We start from the raw sequence: 21,752 nt of genomic DNA, 5'->3' as shown, positions 1-21,752 counted from the left end.
TGTTTGAAAAAGCAGATTTAGCTTTTAGGGGAGCTCTTTTGTCCTCTCACTTTACCTTGTCATCCAGGTACCTTTTTGGCCAGAGCTCCAGCAGCTGTCTCGATCATGAAGCAACCTTGAGGTGGGAAGCTCTACACTGTGGAGCATGGAGGAGAAAGGTAGGTGTCTCGGTCCACAATGAAACCATGAAGCCTGTCTATCATACCTGGACACTCCCTCCAGATCTTCCCTAATGGAGAAGTAAGCCTTTATCTTGTATAAACTGTTATTTTGTTGTTGTTAAAAAAAAGTTGGACCCAATTCTAACTGATTTAGTTCAGACTTGTGCATATTTCATAGTCCAAGGTTTATTGTAACTGATGGAGAAGGGAAAAAAAGAAACACTTGAGCAAACATAGCGTCAATCATAATTTTCATTCTCAAACCCTTTCTGGTAATTTTCAACTCTGGGAAAGAAAGAAGGAGGGAAATGAAGTGGAAGGAGCAGTGGAAAACGCACATCTGCCTCCCTGCCACTGCTCTGCCAAGGCCTCTCTTCTCCTCAGCTAGTGAAGTCCTACCCCACTCCAAGGCCCAGCTCTGAAACTATTTCCGTTGACCTTTGAATTCAGAGTGCACAAATTCTTCCTCTGACAGTCAGGTTTCAGACAGCAACATCTTTTGACTTAATTTTTCCGCTGTATTTCTCTATCTATGTGTCATCTTCACAGGACAGTGGGACCTGCTTCAGATTTCTTTGCATCCCCTACAGGTATCAGAAAGCTACCTCTGTATGGCAGGACATCAATCAGTACTTTTCATTGATTAATTGAATTGAGGTAAGACAGAAGATGAAGAGAGGAAAAAGAGCAGAAGACTAAGAAGTGAGAATGCACAAACTCTTAGAAGTGAAGATTCCCAGGACAAGTCTGACTTCACTGGACCTTATCAAAGAATGGGGCCTGTAGAATACATATCATAACATGTTCACTATCCCAGTCAGTGCAAAGCTTAAACTATACCTACTGAGCTTGTTTTCCAAATAAGGGACAGTGCATTTTGCTCCAGTTACTCAGACAATTGCCTCAACCTCATTTTCTTAAAGACTTGAGACATTTGAAAGACTAGGAGATCCAGCTTAGGAAACCACGTTTCGATAGTGCATTTATGGTTCCAAACCATATAATAAAAATTGGCTTCTGGCAAGATCATATTTAACACAGTATTCTGTCAATGTGACAACATATAGAAAATAATACTTGCACACATGCAATAATGATTTAAAATCTTGAGTCTGAAATAAGTAGTTCAAGAGATCATTTTCATTAAATAGACACCATTACCGCTCTTCTAAACTCAATAATACAGCTTCGGGAATAACATCACTACTTCTTTAAAAATAAGATCTATTCTAAACATATTTTGAGGAAGGAAGCTATGTAAGTAAAAGTTCTGTAACACCGAAACATTAAAATCTGTATAGAATTATGTAGAATTAACAGCATGTTAAAAAGCTTTAACTCAATTTATTTACTTATTTCTTTGGTACGTGTCCCTAGCAGGAACCGAACCCAGGACTCTCTGGTCCGCAGGCCGACGCTCCAACTGCTGAGCCAAACTGGCCAGGGCATAACTCAATTTAAATACATACAATAAGTGACGTCAAGAACATTTTATACAGAAGCAACAGATATTTCGCCTGGACTCATGAACCAGTTTATACCTCACTGATTCTAATCTCAATTATTTGTACTACATATCTGCTAATAAGTTATGTACCTAAAAATACAGTATTCCAATGTATTTTCATGAGTTTAGCTAAGTTTTAGGGAAGGTATAAATATTCAATTAACAGAAAATTCAGCTTTTTTCTCGTTCTTTCATAACATCAACCAAGTCTTCGTTACATCATCTATTTAAAAAAATAAAGATTAAAAATGCTAAAATAGTATTGTTCTTATAATTATGTTGGTTCTACTTATAAAAATTGAACTATTTTTTATCTTTTTACATACAATTTATAGTTTGCCTGTCAAAAAAATATTGCATTTTCTTGCAAATTACTCATTAGTTATTTTCTCATTTCAAATTTTTTTCACGTAGATTTCTCAGAAGAAACCAAGACAGTAGCTTCTCTGACAATGAAATGTACAAAATAAATGACATGTCAACAAGTAAATTAGCATTCCCTTTCTAACCAGCTGGGTCATGTTTCCTTTTCAAAATCCTCAGTCCCATGATACAAAATAATAATAATCTAAAAGACCTCATTAAATGATCAATATATTGACATAACCTCTATAAGGAGACACATAGCGTTTTAATTGATTCCATGAATCCATTAAATGGAATATTAGACCCAAGTCTCCAATTATATTGTAGAAGAAAATTCTCTTTATTTATTAACTGATTTTTCTCCAGGTTATAGACAATGGAGTATAAAAGATTTAAAAACTTTAATATTTAACCAAATAGTAAAAGAAGTCCAATTTCACTAAATCTTTCATACAAACAATATCACAAGAAAAGTTATAATAGACAAGTTAAACCATGTGTACTTACCAAAAAACTTCCAAAGGCTGAGTTAAATATTGCTGCTGCCTATAGAAAAAATAAATGGGGGGAAAACTCACTGAAGGTGAATAGAAAAAGCAAAAGCAAAGATTATCATTGTCCCATCCCCCACTATTCAAAATCTGAAAACACTGACCCTATAAAGCAAAGTTAGCCACTGCTTACACAAATTGCCACTGGCCTATAGTTTACTAAGACAGACGAGCTGCAGGTTAGGAATTCATAAATAATGGGTCTCAAAAGCAAGCAGAAAAGGCTTGCATGAGATGCTCTGGACCTGTATGACAGTACCAAAGAATTGCCACCAAGAGTACATTGAAACCTTGTTGTTATTGATTTTGCTACTAGAGTTAAAAGAATCAATCAGAGGGTGATTTATTCATAAAAAATTTCATATTACTGGAAAGAGGAAAACCAGAATTGTTAAGAAAACATTAGCTATTCTCTATCAGGGAGCCTAAGTCCTAGGAGCTACACCCAACAAAGTGAGATGTGACTTCCATATAACACACATGAAAATTATGAACAATGTTTTAAGACCACGAAAGTCACTAAAATTCTATTAATTCTAAGGTAGAAACAAGCAAGAAAAGCTTCTATTGTGTGTTCAAAATTCAAGGAAGAAATATTTGACTTTGCTTACCTAAATATCCAGGGAATACACAGTAGATATAACAGCTCTTAACTTTAAATCAATCACTGTATTCCATGAAGCTACACCTGAATCCTAAAAGCTTCTCACATTATTCAAAAAGGATAGGAACTTGTATAATATCCAACTGATGAAAGGAGAAATAAAGAAAAAAACAATAAAAAGGAAAAGGAGGGGTAGAGAAACTCTTGTAGATCCAGAGCAGAATTATATTAATCATCATGGACATTCGCAGGCACATCGTAGCAAGAAGATGATGTCAGTTTAGCAACTTTGAACCAAGTCCAAAGCCAAGCTAAGAGCTGTAGCTGAAATGCCTTCTGCTCCAGAGGACGATGCAAGGAGAGTGCATGGGTAATGAGATCCTTGGCTCCAGAGAGCTTAGCTCTCCTGTTCAAGTTCATAATTAATTCAGAGCTTTGATAATTTCATTAGATTTCTCCTTTGCTGGCCCCATCAATAAAAGATGGTACTGGACCACACCTCCTCTGTGGCGTGAACACAGATAGGCACAGGCACAGACTAGGGAAACCTTTGCCTCCTGACAAGGATGAAGGCATATGGTGCTCCATGTTGTGCAGGGAGCAGGGAAAAAATGAAGATCTGGCTAAATAAAACACTGCAGGTGACAACTTTAAACTAGAGCAACATAAACATATCTTCCTGGAATTCCGTTCTGGATGATTCAGAGAAAAAGTTTTATACGAGGAGAAAAATAAGTAAAATGGTATAAATAAATGAGCTGTGGTAAGATCAACAGGGAACACTGCCTTCCTTTCTATAAAAATGCACCTTTCTTACAAACAATGTTTATTTCCAGATCCTGTTTTGGTTTTAAAATGGATGGATCTCTATTTTTAGTAAAGTAGTGAGGTTTTCCCCTTTGAGCTCCTCTCTTCCAGATTTGCTTCTCTCCAGTGCCTTTCACCAACCTTATACTAGATAACTGATAGTTTTGCCTGCCATTAAAAAAATAATAACATGGCCCTGGCCAATTTGGCTTAGCGGTTAGAACGTCGGCCTGCGGTCCAGAGAGACCCGGGTTCAGTTCCCACTAAGGGCATGTACCTCGGTTGCGGTTTGTCCCCGGCCCTGGTTGGGTCGTGCAGGTGGCAACCACTCGACGTGTCCCTTTCACATCGATGTTTCTCTCTCTCTCTCTCCCTCCCACTCTATCTGAACAAAAAATGGAAAAATGTTCTCAGGTGAGGATTAAAAATAATAATAATAATAACAACAACATGGATGGTTAGAAGTAAAAGGTCTCAATAGTCAAGTAAAATAAATAGCAACTACTACTCAAATCGCCATACTCACACTCCTTCCAGTTCTCTTTTTAAACCCAAACACAAGAAATGTATTTCATATGATTGGCCATGTTCCTGCATTTTATAAAATGAGAGTGATGACAGTGATGAGCTATCTTATATACTCAAAGATGCTTCAGGCCACTTATTCTCAGCTGCTTTTCTGATAGAGGTGATAGACTTGAGCTCACTCACCTACACTATCACTTGGTGCTCCCATGCAGCGAGCTCGGGCAGTCATTGGTGAAAAGCTTTGGCTATTCTGAAGCATGATGTAAAATCAGACATTCACCTGAGAATCTAGGGCTCAATATCAATAGATAATTAAGCAAACAGTTGTACCATATGTAGCATATGAAGGAATTATGTTTTCCAGAGTTCCAAAGCATGATGATAAATATTCAGGGTATTTAATTGATATATAAGGGACATGTATGTCTTTGGACTTAATGAGGAATTCCCAGCTCCTTAGCATGATATGCAAGGCTCTTCATAAACAGACCTCCATCTGGGGAGAGATCTCATTTCCTGCCTTAAATTTCATATTCTGACAACACTAGACTACTTGTGATCCCCCAACTCTGCATGCTACTTCTTAGCCCTTCTTTCCTGGCCTGGAGTGCACTTCTCTTTTCCTCTACCATTGATCTTAGCAACTCAGCTTGAGCACTGTCCTTCCAAGAAGATCTCAATCACCTCCTCCAACACACACACACACACACACACACACACACACACACACACACTTGTATGTGGACTAAGTGTCCCCACGCCTGCTTACACAACATCCTGAGCACACCTCTGCCATGGCACCCACCACACTACTGAAATGACCTACCCATGTGCCTCCCTGCCCCATTGCAGACTGAAGTCTTCTAAGGAAGAAACCTGAGGAACCTCATCCTAAGCTCCTGTGTGTCTGCTCTGGAAGTAGAACTCCCAGACACGCTCCAAGTCTGTCTCTCCTACTATGTTACTCCATGTGGCCGGCAGAATTCAGGGACTGAAAGACACAAGACTGAACCTGACCAGGCCACCACCAAGTGACAGAAATAACAGAGTTAGACGTTGGTCTCCCACCCAATATAAGCATCTCCTTGACATTGTGTTTTATTTCCTGTAACCTCCCTACTGTGATAGTTACATAAATATGCTTAACATAAATAGTGTTTTAAAATTTACTACTGCTATAAAGCAACAGAGTAGGTTAAATAAAATCTACACCAAGGAATTCTCTGCAGCCAAGGGATGACCTGCCCATACTGGCCTGGAAGCACGCTGATATTTAAAGTGAAAAAGCAAGTTTCAAAACAGTGTGTGCAGTTCCTTCAGGATGGCTTTTCCCACACCACCAAGCAATTCTCAGACACCAGCTGGGTGTGCTACAATTCAGTGCGATTTGCCACTATTTACCTGAAACCAGTGTCAGATCCCACAGGTCAAGGGCTCAGTCCCACAAGGCTGCCCCCGATTCAGATGTCAATCACAAGTCTGAGTTGTCACCTGTGCTCCTGGCTAACCAGCTATCAATAGAAGCTTCCAACAATCCCACCCTTGAGATTGATTAACTTGCCAGAGTGGTCACAGAACTCGGGAAACCAGTTTACTCACTAGATCACTTCACTATGAAAGAATATAAGTCAGGAACAGCCCGATGGAAGAGATGCCCAGGGCAAGGCACGGGAAAGGGCACAGGGCGTCCATGTCCTCTCTAAGGCCACCACACTCTCAGCACCTCCACATGTTCACCAACCCGGAGGCTCTGAGAACCCTTCCTTCCGTTTTCTCGGGGCAGCTTCATTACATGTGTATGGCTGATGAAATCAGTGGCCATTGGTGTCTGAAAACCTCCAGCCCCTCTCTGCTCCCCAGAGGTCTGGGTGTCAAAGGAAAAGTTACAAACCTCGAATCACTGGTTAGTTCCTCTTGCAAACAGGCCTATCCTTAGATTAGCTAGAGGTTTTCCAAAAATCACATAATTAACATCACAACAGTCACCTTTGATGGCTTACTTCCCTTAGGAAATTCCAAGGGTTTTAGGAATTCTGTGCCAGGAACTGGGATGAAGACCAAGTATGTATTTCTTATTATAAATCACATCACATTCCTATTGTGTAATATTTACATACATATACACAGCTATGTATAAGAAAAAATTTTTTTTTCTAAAAGGATTAGGTGAGGGTCCTTTCCATTTTTCATTCTGTTCTCTGTACTGTTTGGCTTTTGTTTTTAACGTGTTACTTTTCTACATTTCACAAGGGTTACCTGGCCAGGGAGGCATTCAGCCATTTATTGTTTGCATTAGGAATTCCTTTGTGTTAAAATGTAATAAATATTTCATTTTAAAGTGAAGTTAAGATAGCAATCCCTACTTTGTACATTGCAAGTATCTCTTGCTGGCTGCCTGACAAGCTGGGGCTGCACACCCCCTGGCACATCACTGTGCTGGGGTTAGAAGCCATGAGACCAGCTGAGGGCTGCTTCCAGGAGCGTCTCTAGTGTGGGGATATTTGGTTTTGAAAATAAACCGAAATCCACTACTATTTTTGTATTAAAACAAACATGGCTATAGAGAATATAAACCTTATAAACTGAGATCAAACATGAGCCACCAAAGACAATTTGTTCTGAAGGTAGAACCCCTCAGGTTATACAAGCAGACTTTTAGGATATGAGTTTCCGCTCCTCGGTCTACTAGAAGCCATACCTGAAAAAAATGTCACTTTTTTTTTTTCTTTATTGATTTTAGAGAGAGAGGGAAAAGGAGCGGGAGAGAGAGAGAGAGAAACATCGATGAGAGAGAACATCGATTGGCCGCCTCCTGCATGCCCCCTACTGAGGATCAGGCCCAAATCCTGGGCATGTGCCCTGACTGGTAATAGAACCAGTGACCTCTTGGTGTATGGGTCGACACTCAACCACTGAGCTACACCAGCTGGGCAAAGTTCACTTGTTTTTAAATACAGCATTTCATTGATCTCTTTTGCTAGAAACAATTTAATTACCCATCCCCCACGTAGAATGCTCCGTTCTACAAGGGTGTTCCATTACAGCAAGAATTTTGTCTAATTTGTACATGATTGTATCCTCAGTGCCTAAAAGAGCAACTGGCTCATGGTAGACCCTCAATAAACATTACTGAATAAGTGAGTGAATGAATGAACACTTCTCATGCTAACTGAATGCTCTGCACAGTAATGCTTTCATTAATAAACTCATGAAACCTACCTGCGAAGTGTATACCTTGGTGTAATCACATCTGACGGATAATTAAATCAATGCTAACTGAAAAAATAACAGTTCATATTGAGGCGATTTTTTAATACTGTGTAGATTGGCTTCCTTTATATTACACATTTTTAGATAATATATTGCTTTAGTACCAGACCAATTTTACCCAGTATATGGTATTTTACTAATGTTTCATTATATATTATACAGCTTGTCTTTATTAAATTATTTGGGGAAATTGAACAAGTTCAATAATGAATTAATTTCTTCATAACCTACTTGGAATTATTTAAAATAAAAAGGTAAATTTTAAAAAGAGACCTGGAAACAATGGGGACGGAGTCCTCTGACTCATTGGAGCAAGCTTTCCCATTGCTGGATGCTTTTAGAACACCGAACCTTCACTTCCCTAACTGCCATGCACTGACCACGTTCCATGCTCTGGAGCTCCAGAAAGATGTAGTCCTTTTTTTAAAATGACTGCACTTCAAATATATGAACACTGCTGGATCCTACCTACGTCATCTCAGCTTGGCGTATAACACTAGATCTAAACTCATAGTGCTGGCCCAACACCCCTCTTTTTTCTTCTCTCATCAGTACACTAAGTAGAAAATGAAATACATTGTTTATACTGAGTGTGAACAACCTACTGCAAGTTAATTTATGAAATTTCCAGTTTTCACTGTTGCATACTCTGCTTTCCCAGTCAACATATAATGTTTACCAAAATGTTAAAATGGGGCATTTGTGATTGTTTCAGAATTTCTGATAATGCTCCAAGCTGAGAAGGTATAGCAAGTACCTAGTCTAAAGTAAGACATATATCCATGTACTACTTATAAAAAGACATGAAAACTAGGCCAGGGACCATTTCACATGCAGGCTAGATAATAACAAACTAGAAATCCTAGAGGAGATTAGTAAAAGGACATTTCCAGGAGAAGATGGTCTTTTGACTTCTTCTTCCTCCTCTAAGGGAGAAAGCTGACCTGCCCACCACACCTCCCAAGTTGGGGAAGGGGACAATATGTTCCCAAGAACCAGCAGTGGGGACAGGAGACACTGCCAGAAAGCAGGGGTGGCACTGCTGTCCCGTGCTGGTGTGTTCGTAGGGAAGAGCCCGGCCAGGCTGCCACAGGAGGCGAGCACACACTGAGAGTGCTTGAACATCACATCATGGTGCATTCCCTAGAACTGGGGGCGGGGTGGGGGTGTAGGAAGGATATGTAAGTGAACCAGAGACATGCACTTGCTTCCTGACTCGAAACCGGAGGCTGCCTAGAGCAGACCACAATGGTGGGGCCAGGAGAGGGTAAGCAACTGGGCCAAGTGTCCTTCAATCCTCAAGGGTGAGGTTCTGTCGATTCCCTATGGGCCACATAGATGCTGCAGAGGACTGACTGCCAGCAAATTTGATTCATCTTGTGAGACCCCAAACAGCAGCCTTCCAGGGTGAAGAGAATCCAGCTCCAAGAGGCTGCAGGGACATGCTTAGGGGCAAGGAGTGGAGCTGTGCTCTGCAGAACTCCCTCCCTTAACCTGTCCGGTGGGCAGAGAGAGCACGTGGACACCGGCTGTTTCAGCAGCCCAACAGGGAACGGCTGTCCTCCTGTCTCTAATGCACCTGTCCTGCTCCGCCCTGGCTCTCCAGAGACCAGAAGCAGGGAGATGAGAGGTGGAACAGGAGGCCAGACAACGCTCCCTTTCCCCAGGCCTGCTTACCCTATTTTATATTGCTACCACTGTGCACATATTCAGTAGGAAAAAAAGTACACTTTTCTGTGTTTTAAAAAAAACAGGTTAGGCCTAGGATACAAAAGCAGGTATTTGGAGTTTTAAACTAGACTGGCCGGGATTATTTAATACCACAAAGCTGATCCTAAATATGACTACATTTGGTAACTACAAGTGACTGGAAAACCGTGAGATCTGCCAGCGGTGCTGTCAAAGGAGAGGAAAGGGGTGGGGAACGGGAGCACTGAGATGGCATTTCCTGTGCATATGATCCTCAAATTCACACCACTCAGTACAAAGACTACAGTAACAATACAACATGTCAAATGCAGAGTTGGGCTAAAACAAACAAAACAATCCAGGGTGAGGCACAGAGAAGCTTGTCACAACCAGAAAGTTAAGGCATGTGGGTGGCTGTGCACTCGCCCAGGAATCCTGACGCATGCCCACCGAGCGGTAAGAAGCCTCGGCGTGTCCTGCCCGCACAGGGTGACGGGAGAGGAGACCTACTGCAGACGTGGGAAGGACTGCCTGGCGCATGCCCACCGAGCAGTGAAGCCTCGGCGTGTCCTGCCCGCACGGGGTGACTGGACAGCAGACCTACTGCAGACGTGGGAAGGACTGCCTGGCGCATGCCCACCGAGCAGTGAAGCCTCGGCGTGTCCTGCCCGCACGGGGTGACTGGACAGCAGACCTACTGCAGACGTGGGAAGGACTGCCTGGCGCATGCCCACCGAGCAGTGAAGCCTCGGCACGTCCTGCCTGCACGGGGTGACGGGAGAGGAGACCTACTGCAGACGTGGGAGGACTGCCTGGCGCATGCCCACCGAGCAGTGAAGCCTCGGCGCGTCCTGCCCGCACGGGGTGACGGGAGAGCAGACCTACTGCAGACGTGGGAAAGACTGCCTGGCGCATGCCCACCTAGCGGTAAGAAGCCTCGGCGCGTCCTGCCCGCACGGGGTGACGGGAGAGGAGACCTACTGCAGACGTGGGAAAGACTGCCTGGCGCATGCCCACCGAGCGGTAAGAAGCCTCGGCGCGTCCTGCCCGCACGGGGTGACGGGAGAGGAGACCTACTGCAGACGTGGGAAGGACTGCCTGGCGCATGCCCACCTAGCGGTAAGAAGCCTCGGCGCGTCCTGCCCGCACAGGGTGACGGGAGAGGAGACCTACTGCAGACGTGGGAGGACTGCCTGGCGCATGCCCACCGAGCAGTGAAGCCTCGGCGCGTCCTGCCCGCACGGGGTGACGGGAGAGGAGACCTACTGCAGACGTGGGAAGGACTGCCTGGCGCATGCCCACCGAGCAGTGAAGCCTCGGCACGTCCTGCCTGCACGGGGTGACGGGAGAGGAGACCTACTGCAGACGTGGGAGGACTGCCTGGCGCATGCCCACCGAGCAGTGAAGCCTCGGCGCGTCCTGCCCGCACGGGGTGACGGGAGAGCAGACCTACTGCAGACGTGGGAAGGACTGCCTGGCGCATGCCCACCGAGCAGTGAAGCCTCGGCGCGTCCTGCCCGCACGGGGTGACGGGAGAGCAGACCTACTGCAGACGTGGGAGGACTGCCTGGCGCATGCCCACCGAGCAGTGAAGCCTCGGCGCGTCCTGCCCGCACGGGGTGACGGGAGAGCAGACCTACTGCAGACGTGGGAAAGACTGCCTGGCGCATGCCCACCGAGCGGTAAGAAGCCTCGGCGCATCCTGCCTGCACGGGGTGACGGGAGAGGAGACCTACTGCAGACGTGGGAGGACTGCTCCTGCACACAAGAACCAGAGCCCTGCCTGCGAAGTCACGGCAGGACAACAAGGCCTGCATCAAGGGTGGGCCCGGGGCTGGAGTTCCACCACCCAAGTGATGCAAGAACCCCAAACTCACCATTAATTCAAAGAACAGGAAAGACAAAACGGATCAAGGACAGGTGGACTCCTGAGGCTGGAAAGAAGCAAACGCGAACATCTCTGAGGTCACTTCATGGGCCAGCCCAAAGTGGGTTCCCAGACGAAACAGCCCCGCTGACAGGAGTTGACAATGAAACGTCACAAACAATGTGAGGAAGCTGCATATGACAACAGCAGCCTCTGCGGCCCTTAGGAAACGAGGAGAAGCATGCTTTTCGCAGCACACGAGAAACGAAATACTAGATAAACTAAAGACCCAAATTGGGAAGGCAAAGCTTTAAAACTTTTATAAGAAATTATGAGAGACTATCTTTATGCCTTTGGAAAAGGAAACAATTTTTTTAAAGTAAGACACAAAGAGGACACATGCAAAAGGAAAAGCTAGGGTTGCCATGCAACAAAGTTCTGGCCAATGAGATATAAACGGATACAGGAGTGATGGGATGGGGTGGGGTGGGGTGGGGTGGGGAGAGGGGTAGGGGTAGGCAGGAGAGTTTTGGGCCCTGCCTTTCTTCCCTTCTTCCTGCCTAGCGTGGTGAAAGCTGTCTTGTGATGGGAAGTGAAAGACCAAAAGAAATGCAGAGACAGCCACTCTAGTATCACGGAGCCTCAGAACAAATGCCCAAGTGCCCACATCCCTACCCACAGGCATCTTGGTAAACGAGAAAAACGAGTCCCTGCTTGTCGAAGCTACTTTCATTAGTCTCATTTTCTATTCTCTGAATCCTCACCAATACAATCATGATCCTAAACAAGGGAGAAAATAATAAAAGAATAATCAGGAAGGTTACCTAAATCAAAAGTGCTTCCTCTAGGTGGGCGCATTAAACTTTATTTAGCACTATCTCTTGTTTCCGTTGCACATGGCAGAACAAAACGTAAGGAGAAGAAAGCGGATTGTTGGTGATCAAACTGCGTTGTCTGGCCCTGGGAAAGTTCAACCACCTCAAGTTAGATCACTCAGCCTCTGATTCACAAGAAATGTCCTTAATATGTATTTCCTTCCTAAGGATAGGTTCAGTTTGAAAAACAAAACAAAACCAAAAGGACCATAAAGACATCAAAGACTGAATTCTAATCCTTGGGCTTCCATTAAAGATGGAAAGAAAATATTTTCTTTTTACTCATCAGATATTTTGCAAAGTACCATAGGAAGGCAACATTTTTTTTTAAAGAATTAGGAAAAAGTTTATTCTGTTTGTTTTAAAAGCCAATTATAATGGATTTCTGATAAGCATCTTAGTTGCTAGAGCATTTTAATATTGACTATTTAATTACCACTATTTTCACTGTATAAAGCTCATAACAAGTAAAATTTGAGTTATACATTTCCCTATTACATTTAAGTACCACTGAACCATAGCATAGAAGTAAATATATAGGACATCAAATAAAAAGCGACTTTACACCCCATGCTCAGCATTAAAGGGGCACTCTTCATTTGATTCCATTATTCTGTTACTGTATTTTTTAAGCAGCAATGACTAAAAAGTAAAATATTGTTTTGAAATCAGTGTCGAATATTTCTTCTCAACAAATAAATCTAAACGGGGACAAAAGTACTGCTATAAGGCATTCGCCAATTTAAAGAAAGATTCATTTTAGAACATGGACCATTGAAATTCACCATTTTAATGACCACTTTAACTCCTTGTTTTAAAAACATTGCAGAAATGAACAAAAACTCTTATACATTCAAGTTAAGAGTCAATGACATCCAGCTGCTTTTCTGAGAGTAGGCTACATTTCTTGCCTATTTCTAAAGGTCCAAATCTTAATACCAATGGAAAAAATTATTTAATATTTTTAATCTTGAAGTGAATGGGGGGATTGGGGGGTGGCTATTCTTGTTTATAACTATTCATCTCAGTTCAGGCAAGGAAAAAATATATTCGAGTTACTGTTTCTGGGTGCTAAATTGAATCAGGTGTCTTCCCCTCTTAAGAAAATTAAGTTGCTTTTGTGCAAGAGTGTTTTAATGAGAACAGAGCCTGCCGACAGTGATAAATGGGAATGACACCAGAGAGAGCATGTAAGCAGGACAATGTGTGCATGTAACAGTCTTACAGCCTATTTTTCACTGACTGTTCTGAATGACTTCGCTGTTTCTTAAGGGGCCTATTAATCTCAAATTTAGTTATTACACAACGTTTATTTGAACATATATTCTGCGGATGATGACAGTTAATAAAGGAAATCTTTCACAAGCTGTATTTTTACATATTGTTCCAACTACAGCTCCCAGTTATTTGATGGTATTGATGGAATAACCTACACTGTGCTGAGGCTTTTTTTAAAAAAAGGCACATATATTCAGATTCCTTTCTAAGCACATGGGGGCTCTTAAATAACTGTTAAAATGCATACAAAAAATTCTACTATGAAATGGTAAAAGTAAGGGGATATCTTAACTGGTCAAGAAAAAATTGTTTAATGTGAAAACTGACCCTTCTAAGACAAACCAGATAGATACCTTTTAACACTTTTTAAAGCTTTGGTGCATAACATGCAATACTTCTTGCATACCAATCTACATGTTCACAATATGCATGGAGTAGGGGAGAGAAGCCAAAATCAATTTCCTTGAGGTGCAAAAAAGAAGCAAGTAACACAGCTGCTTTGATTTTCTCCTTGGTGTGCTTTTTTTTTGTTGTTGTTAAAATACCATGTACTTAAAATAGCAGTGATCCTGTATTTCTTATTCTGGTAGCATACTTAAAGGCTTACCAGAATTATTTTAACATATTCCTAAAAACATATTTATCAACTCAAATAACTTCACCAATTCAGATTGTGGCTCTTGTTCCAGGAGAAATTTGTTCCTTTAAATATAATTGGTTATAATAAGAAAACCTACTAGCAGGAAATATTTATAGTGCTTCACGATTTTAAAATCTGCCTCACAATTGAGATAAATACAGACTTAAACACTCAATATCATTCTCATGAAATCTCAGCCTTCAAAGGTATTCGATTTCAATGAAATCAGAATTTTCAAGTGGGAAGGGCCCTTAGATACTATGACAAGCCCTTTAAAAATGAAGAAACAGAACTCTAGAGAGATGAAGGATTTTTCCCAAGGTCATATTGACTAGTGGCAAAGCCTGAAAGAACTCATCTCTAGACATTCTCTGTACCCACACTGTTTATTTTACATCTTATTCTTAACAGATATTTGTAGATGTACAATAAGAAAGGGCATATACCAAAATACTAACTGGTATGTTGGGGTAATAAGGTTATGGATATTTTTTCCTGTGTGCTTTTTCCTCATTTTTCAATATTTTTTACAATTATGGGTTTATCAGGAAAAAAGCATACAATAAATGGTACATGTTAAGTACACCTAATGAGGTTCTCTCTTTCATCTTTAGGCTTGAACAATGATGTGCACATATAGGTGCTCATTCAGGGTTTGACTAAAAATGGAATGAAACTGAGGATAATGCCAAGAAGAATTGACCTAAATAGTCTTGTTATAGTAATACTGAATATGCAGAGGAACAAACTGTGGGTGTGGATGTAACTCAGAATACCAATTATTAAATTGAAAATATATATTTATTTATATCATATTTATTTAATATATTTATATTAAGCACTTAAATATCTATACTGTATCTGAATGAAATTTGCTTAAAAGATTACATACTACTTGATATTAGATATTTTTTGAGTGTCAATTTCTCAATATTCCTGAAGTTTAATTGTTTTCAATCTTTTGGGTTTCCTATCTCCTGTCAAAAAGGAATAAAATAAATATTCTTTTAATTATTCATTCATTCATTCAACACAAATTTATTAAACCATTTATTAAGTGAAGCACTAAGAATACAGAAATAGATACTATAGACTAGTGCTCACAGGACAGGGCCAGGGGACAGACATCATAACGGCTATAATACAAGATCAATGGGATCAAAGTGTTATGGCAGCACAGAATTAATGACTAAAATTTCTTTTAAAATGGCCTGTTTCAATACCTCCTAGTGATACACAACAAGCACTTCTCTGATCAATTAATGGAAGCTCTATTTAATGCCAACACGTGAACTAAGCTCTCCGCACACCAACAGAGAAATTGGCCAAGAATTCCCCTAACGCTTTGTTTAGAAGAGCATCCACAAAACCTAAGTGACAACCAATGTCAAACCATCTAATGTTTCTTGCAAATTTTAGACTCCAGCTACCTACCTGTTATTTCTGCTCTTTTCCATCCATTAGGACTGGGAATCTCAGAGCTTCTTAAGAGGGCAATGGATCAATCCCTCAGCAATAACTCTTTCATCAGCTTTTCATTAGCAATAAAATAGCTTTCCTACTCTCTTTTGGGAAATAACTCAGCTCAGATTCTGCAGTGGATTTCTGCAGATCATCTAATCCAGGTACTTTTCCTCAAAAAGGACTGCACTGAAATCACCAACAAACAGAACCAACCTCTGCTATTCTTCATGATTTCAGCATCAGAGACTATGCAATCTCTTTTGAGTTCTAGATTCAAAATCTGTGTTTTAAATCACATTTTTCATTAGCAAGTCCTTTCCTTTTCTGAATGAACTTTTCATTGAGATCATCTTATGCTGCAGAAGAGCTGTGCTGTTGCTGTGGCACATAACGTGCTGATAAGTGTTTACAGCTGGCTCTCAGGGCGAGGAGGGAACACCAGTTTGTAACATTTGCTGGGTTGTGTGTTTTGTTTTGTTGTTTTGCTATGAATATTCCCACCATGCCCAATTTTAAGCTGCAAACAAAAACACCAAGATGGGACGGAGTTGCGTAATTCCAAAATATAGGAGCACAGAAAGGAAATCAAATAAAAATATGAGCAGAAATTAATGAAATCGAACCAGAAAGAAAACAGAGATCGATGAATCAAAAGCTGTTTCTTTGGGGGAGAAAAATCAAAATGGATACACCTTTAGAACAGAATGTGGTAAACTTTTTCTGTACAAGCTCACTGTTATATTTCAACACAACTGGTGCAATGCCAACTGAACACACTTGGATACAATTCCGACACTAAGCACCTGGAGTTGGCACAAACCCCACAAGTTCAAGGCTCAGTCTCCTACAAAACTGCTCTCACTTCAGACAACAGCAGCATTCAGGAATCCCCAGGCCACCCACACTTCACCAACTGGTTACAAACTTGGGACTTCCTATGATCCCCTCTGGTTCAATAATTCAGTAGAACAACTAACTGAACTCCCTGAAAAGGCGATCCTTGCATATACAGTTTTATTGTGAGGGACATGTATCAGGTGGAGTCTGGGGGCGCCCAGGTCCTATCCCTGTGAAGTCAGAGCACATCCCTCCCCCAGCACATCAATGTTCACTAAGTGGGCAGTGTCACTGAGCTTCAGGGTCTAGAGTTTTTATTGGGGTTTCATTATGTAAGCATAATTGATTAAATCACTGACCACATGATTGAACTCAACATCCAGCCCCATTTCTTTCCCTGGAGCAGTGGTTCTCAACCTTTGGGTCGCAACCCCTTTGGAGGTCGAACGACCTTTTCACAGGGGTCGCCTAAGACCAACGGAAAACACATATTTTGGATGGTCTTAGGAACCAAGACACGGCTCCTCTATCTGTCTCCAGGCGGGTCGCCCACATGCAGATACGCCCACATACAACATGAGGAACTGTATTAAAGGGCCGTGGCATTAGGAAGGTTAAGAACCACTGCCCTAGAAGTTTCAACCCCCTACTCACATGCCTGGTCTTTCTAGTGACTAGTCCTCGGATTGAAGTTATCAAGGTGCCCATCATGAGTCACCTCATTAGTACAATGAAGACACTCTTATTAGTCAGGAAATTCCAAGAGTTTTTGAAGCTCTAGGACGAAAACACTGAGACAGAGACTACACATATATTTTATTATACTACAGTAACATAGTAAATATTTTAGCCTTTTAGCCCATCTGGTCATCAGCCTGTATGGTCACAAGTTCATAACTCTGTTGCTGTAGCACCCAAGCAGCCGTAGATACTGTATAAACTAATGCATGTGGTTGTGCTCTAATAAAACTTTATCTGCAGATACTAAAATTTGATTTCCATTTCATTTCTACACACCATAAAATTTTATTCTTCTTTTGATTTTTTTCTAACCATTAGAAAAATGTACACACCATTCTTAACTTACTTACTATACAAAAATATGCAGCAAGCCAGATACAGCTTGCAAGCCATAGTCTGCCCGACTCTGCTCTGGGAGAAAGAAGGAGACAGAAATGACCAATATTGGGAATGACAGATGTGATATCCTGAGATTCTTCAGACATTTAAAGACTAAAAATATTGTGAACAACATTATGCCCCAAAATCTGACAATTCAGGTAAAATAGATAAATTCATTCAAAGACACAAACTAACAAAACCCTCTCAAGAAGAAAGAGATAACCTAAATAGCTCTTTATATACTAAAGTCATAAAAGTAGTTAACAATTTTCCCATAAAGAAATTTCCAGTACTAGATAGATGGCTTCATAGGTGAATTCTACCAAATATTTAAAAAATAATAATATTAATTCTGTACAAACTTAGTCAGAAAACATAAAAAGGGGGAAATTTACCCAATCATTTTATGCAAACAGTATTAGTCTGGCATCAAAACCAAACCAAAATATCATAAGAAAACTGAAGAATAATAATCCTCATGTATACAGAAAGACACAAAACTACAAAATTTGAGCTAGCAGAAGCCAGTAATATCAAAAACAATAGTACAATAGTACATCGTGACCAAGTAGGGTTTATTTAAGAAATGCAAAGTTGGCTTAAGACCTGAAAATTGATCAAGGCAATTCACCTTATCAACAGATTAAAGAAGAAAAAAAGCATACATTCATTTCAATAGATTTAGTAAAGTATTTGACAAAATACTACATGTATTCACAATAAAAACTAGAATTGATAAGAATTTTCTACACCTGATAAAGGGCATCCTTATCAAAAACCGAAAAGGTAACATGATACTAGGTGGGAAAAGATTGAATACTTTCTCCCTAAAATCAGGAACAAAGTAAGGATGTCCACTTTCACTACTATTTCTATCCAACGCTGGCCTGAAAGTCCTAGCCATGCAATAATGCAAGAAAAAGAAATAAAAGGCATACATATTGACAAAGAAAAAAAATAAACCTGTTTATTCACAAATCACATGATTTTAGAAACCCCATTATCCTACCCTCCCTCCCAAAATTACAAGAAATAATAAGTGAGTTTAGCAATGTTGAAGAATACAAGGTCTGTACATAAAAATCAATGTCTTTCTATATACTAGCAAGTAAGAATTTTCCATTGAAATTAATAAATATATCATCTAAAATAACACATCAAAAACATGAAATATTTGAGAGAAAATTTTAAAGTCCTAAATAAACAGAAATATATGTATTGGAATCATACGTTATTAAGATGTCAAATCTCCCCAGATTGAGCTATAGATTTAATGTAATCCCAATAAAAATCTCTATAGGATTTTAATAGAAAATGGCAAAATGACTAAATGCAGCCAGACACAAAAGGCCACGTACTGTGTGATTCCATGGATAAAATATTCTGGAAATGGAAACACTATACAGACAGATCCAGATCACTGGCTATCAGGGACTGCAGGCAGAAGGAGGGGAAAGAGGCACAGAAGAATTCTTTGGCATGGTAGCAGTGTTCCATATTTTGATTGTGGTGGTATTTATACACTTAATATATTTTCTGAAACTAATTAAACTCATACTTTAAAAGGGCGAATTTTACTGTCTGTAAATTATACATCTGTAAACCTGACTTTTTAAAATTATAAAGGTAAACAAAAAGTAGAAAAATATGACATTATAGTTCATCTTTTTCATATTTACTTGGTTTTGATGTTTATACAAAAATGTCAAAAAAATTAGTATTTATGTAATAAAAGCAAATTTATCAAAACTACAATTGCTATTACTACTTACTACCTATGAAAGCTTAAGATTCAGAGCTCTGCTTATAATCTGTAAAAATGTCTCTTCAGCCCTGGCCAGTTTGGCTCAGCGGTTAGAGCGTTGGCCCACGGACCGGAGAGTCTCGGGTTTGGTTCCCAGTAAGGGCATGTACCTCTGTTGCAGTTTTTCCCTGCCCAGGTTGGGGTCGTGTGGGTGGCAGCTACTCGATGTGTCTCTCTCACATTGATGTTTCTCTCTCTCTCTTTTCCCCTCTCTCCCTCCCGCTCTATCTGAAGATAAATGCAAAAAAATGTCCTTGGGTGAGGATAAAAAAAAAAAAAAATGTCTCTTCAAGTAATTATTCCAATAGTAACATAATATGAATATTTAAAAGACTCTATGACCTTGCCCTGGCCAGTTTGGCTCAGCGGTTGAGCATCAGCCTGCAGACCAGAGAGTCCCGGGTTCGGTTCCTACTAGTGGCACGTACCATAAATAAATAAATAAATAAATAAATAAATAAATAAATAAATAAAAGACTCTATGACCTTAAGATAACCTCCTGTTACACTTATTTAAAGATGGTAAAGATTTCATGTTAAATAAACTATTTTAATTTAAAATCATCACAGAGGTATCTGTGAACTACTAGAAAAAGCACTGATAATAAAGTCAGAAGACCTGGTTTCAAAATAATTTGGTCACATAGCTGTGAAAACTCATTACATTTCAGTTTCTTCATTTTATTCATTGGGAGTAACAACATTCACATCATAAAAATTTTCATAGGATTAACTGAGATGGCAAATATAAAATCCCCAGGTATCCTACGATATAAAGTATCATATTAAGTAATCCTTCATTATACAGTCAACCCTTGAACAACATGGGTGTGAACTATGCAGGTCAACTTTTGGTGGATTGTTTTCCAATACTGTAAATGTATCTTCTCTTCCTTATAATTTTCTTAATAATATTTTCTTTTCTCTTGCTTTATCATATGAATACAGTATATAATACATACAACATTACAAAATATGTGTTAATTGACTGTTTATGTTAAGTTGAGGCTTCCAGCCAGCAGCAGGCTATCAGTAGTTAAGTGTTGAGGGAGTCAAAAGTTACACCTAAATTTTTTACTGCATGGCGAGGAGAGGGGTCAGTGCTTCTAACACTCGAGTTGCTCAAGGGTCAACTGTACAACTATTCATCCTCCAAGCTCCTGAAGAACTTAGGCTGTACCTGGAAACAAGAGGCATCATAGCAGGAGAAGGTTCACTAATGAACCGATCCTTTCTAAAATGGTTTCTAAGAAAACATTTTCCCTTCCCACATTCATACCCAAACGATGACACAATAACATTTTTCTCTGTACTTCAGCTTTTGTTAGTTAACTCTCACAGACTGTATAGGCACCTCACAACAGCTCACAAATAAAATGCAAATAAGTTGCTAAATATAACTGTAAGTCACACAGAACATACAGGATTTCATTGAGTCAACAAAATCCGAACAAAGACAATGTCAAGTAAGAAAAAAATAATTGATAAGATAGGTGTTTGAAAGGAGATTAATTAGAATATATTTTTAAATGAGAACACCTCATTATCAAATTGATGGTGCCTAATTATTTTTGTAAATTTGTGATTGTTTCAATCTTTATGATTGTTTTGCAAAATAAATAGGAAGGAGAGTTGTCACATCATGTCATCATATAATTTTCTTGGGAAAACTACAATGATACCCCAACCCCCAAAACAATAATTGATTCTTCATTCACACCAAGAATTAGTGAATAGGTATAATATAACTGGAATTTTACTGATTGAATTATAAAGTAAGCTTATTTTCATTTATTAAAATAAAAGTTAAACATATTTTCCAGTAATTACTACCACATATTCTCTTTTTAAAGTTAATTGACTTTAGCTGAGCTTTCTACTGTATTATTTACCATTAAATAATGTGAATTTTTCTCCTATTTTTTAGTTCTAGTTACTCAAATTTGTATAGGAGACTGAATAGAGCAATTCTTTTTATTTCTTATAAAAGCATAGCTGAGGTTAAAAAAAAAGTTTCAACGTGTGCCCTGGCTGGTGTGGCTGAGTTGGTTGAGCATCATCCCGTGTACCGGTCAGGATACTTGCCCAGGTTGTGAGTTCAATGCCCAGTAGGGGACTTACAGAGGCAGCTGACCAATGTTTCTCTCTCTCCCCCTCTCTCTCTTCCTTCCCCCTCTCTCTAAAAGCAATAAAAACATATATATTTTTTTAAAAGTTTCAATGTGTTGCACTCAGCAGAATATCATTTAAATTTTCTACAAATAACAGAGTAACACGGGAAGAAATACTAGAGAACGTCTCCCCAGTTCCCTAACTTCACAAATAACGACGGGACGAAGCTCCGTGTGGGAAGTGACTAGCTCGCGATCACAGTTGGTCTCC

General features: G+C 40.1%; 1 protein-coding gene across 5 annotated transcripts in view; it reads right to left on the bottom strand.

Moving 5' to 3' along the window:
- The window catches only part of SLC10A7 (solute carrier family 10 member 7), a 219,334-nt gene that overhangs the window by 142,191 nt on the left and 55,391 nt on the right, over positions 1–21,752 (bottom strand). For 2 of the 5 annotated variants that reach the window (XM_036240392.1, XM_036240395.1), the window contains exon 5: positions 2,542–2,580. The exons of 1 other annotated variant lie outside the window; for it this stretch is intronic. In XM_036240392.1, coding sequence (XP_036096285.1) covers positions 2,542–2,580 — 39 coding nt within the window. Of the gene's footprint in view, positions 1–88; positions 137–1,867; positions 1,892–2,541; positions 2,581–21,752 lie in introns of those variants that run through there. 2 more of the 5 variants (XM_036240397.1, XM_036240398.1) reach the window with 2 other exon arrangements.

The sequence above is a fragment of the Molossus molossus genome, unplaced genomic scaffold (assembly GCF_014108415.1).
Source record: "Molossus molossus isolate mMolMol1 unplaced genomic scaffold, mMolMol1.p scaffold_m16_p_4, whole genome shotgun sequence".
Lineage (NCBI taxonomy): Eukaryota > Metazoa > Chordata > Mammalia > Chiroptera > Molossidae > Molossus > Molossus molossus.
Note: the sequence above shows the minus strand (reverse complement) of the source record. Positions and strands in the feature narration are given on the sequence as shown.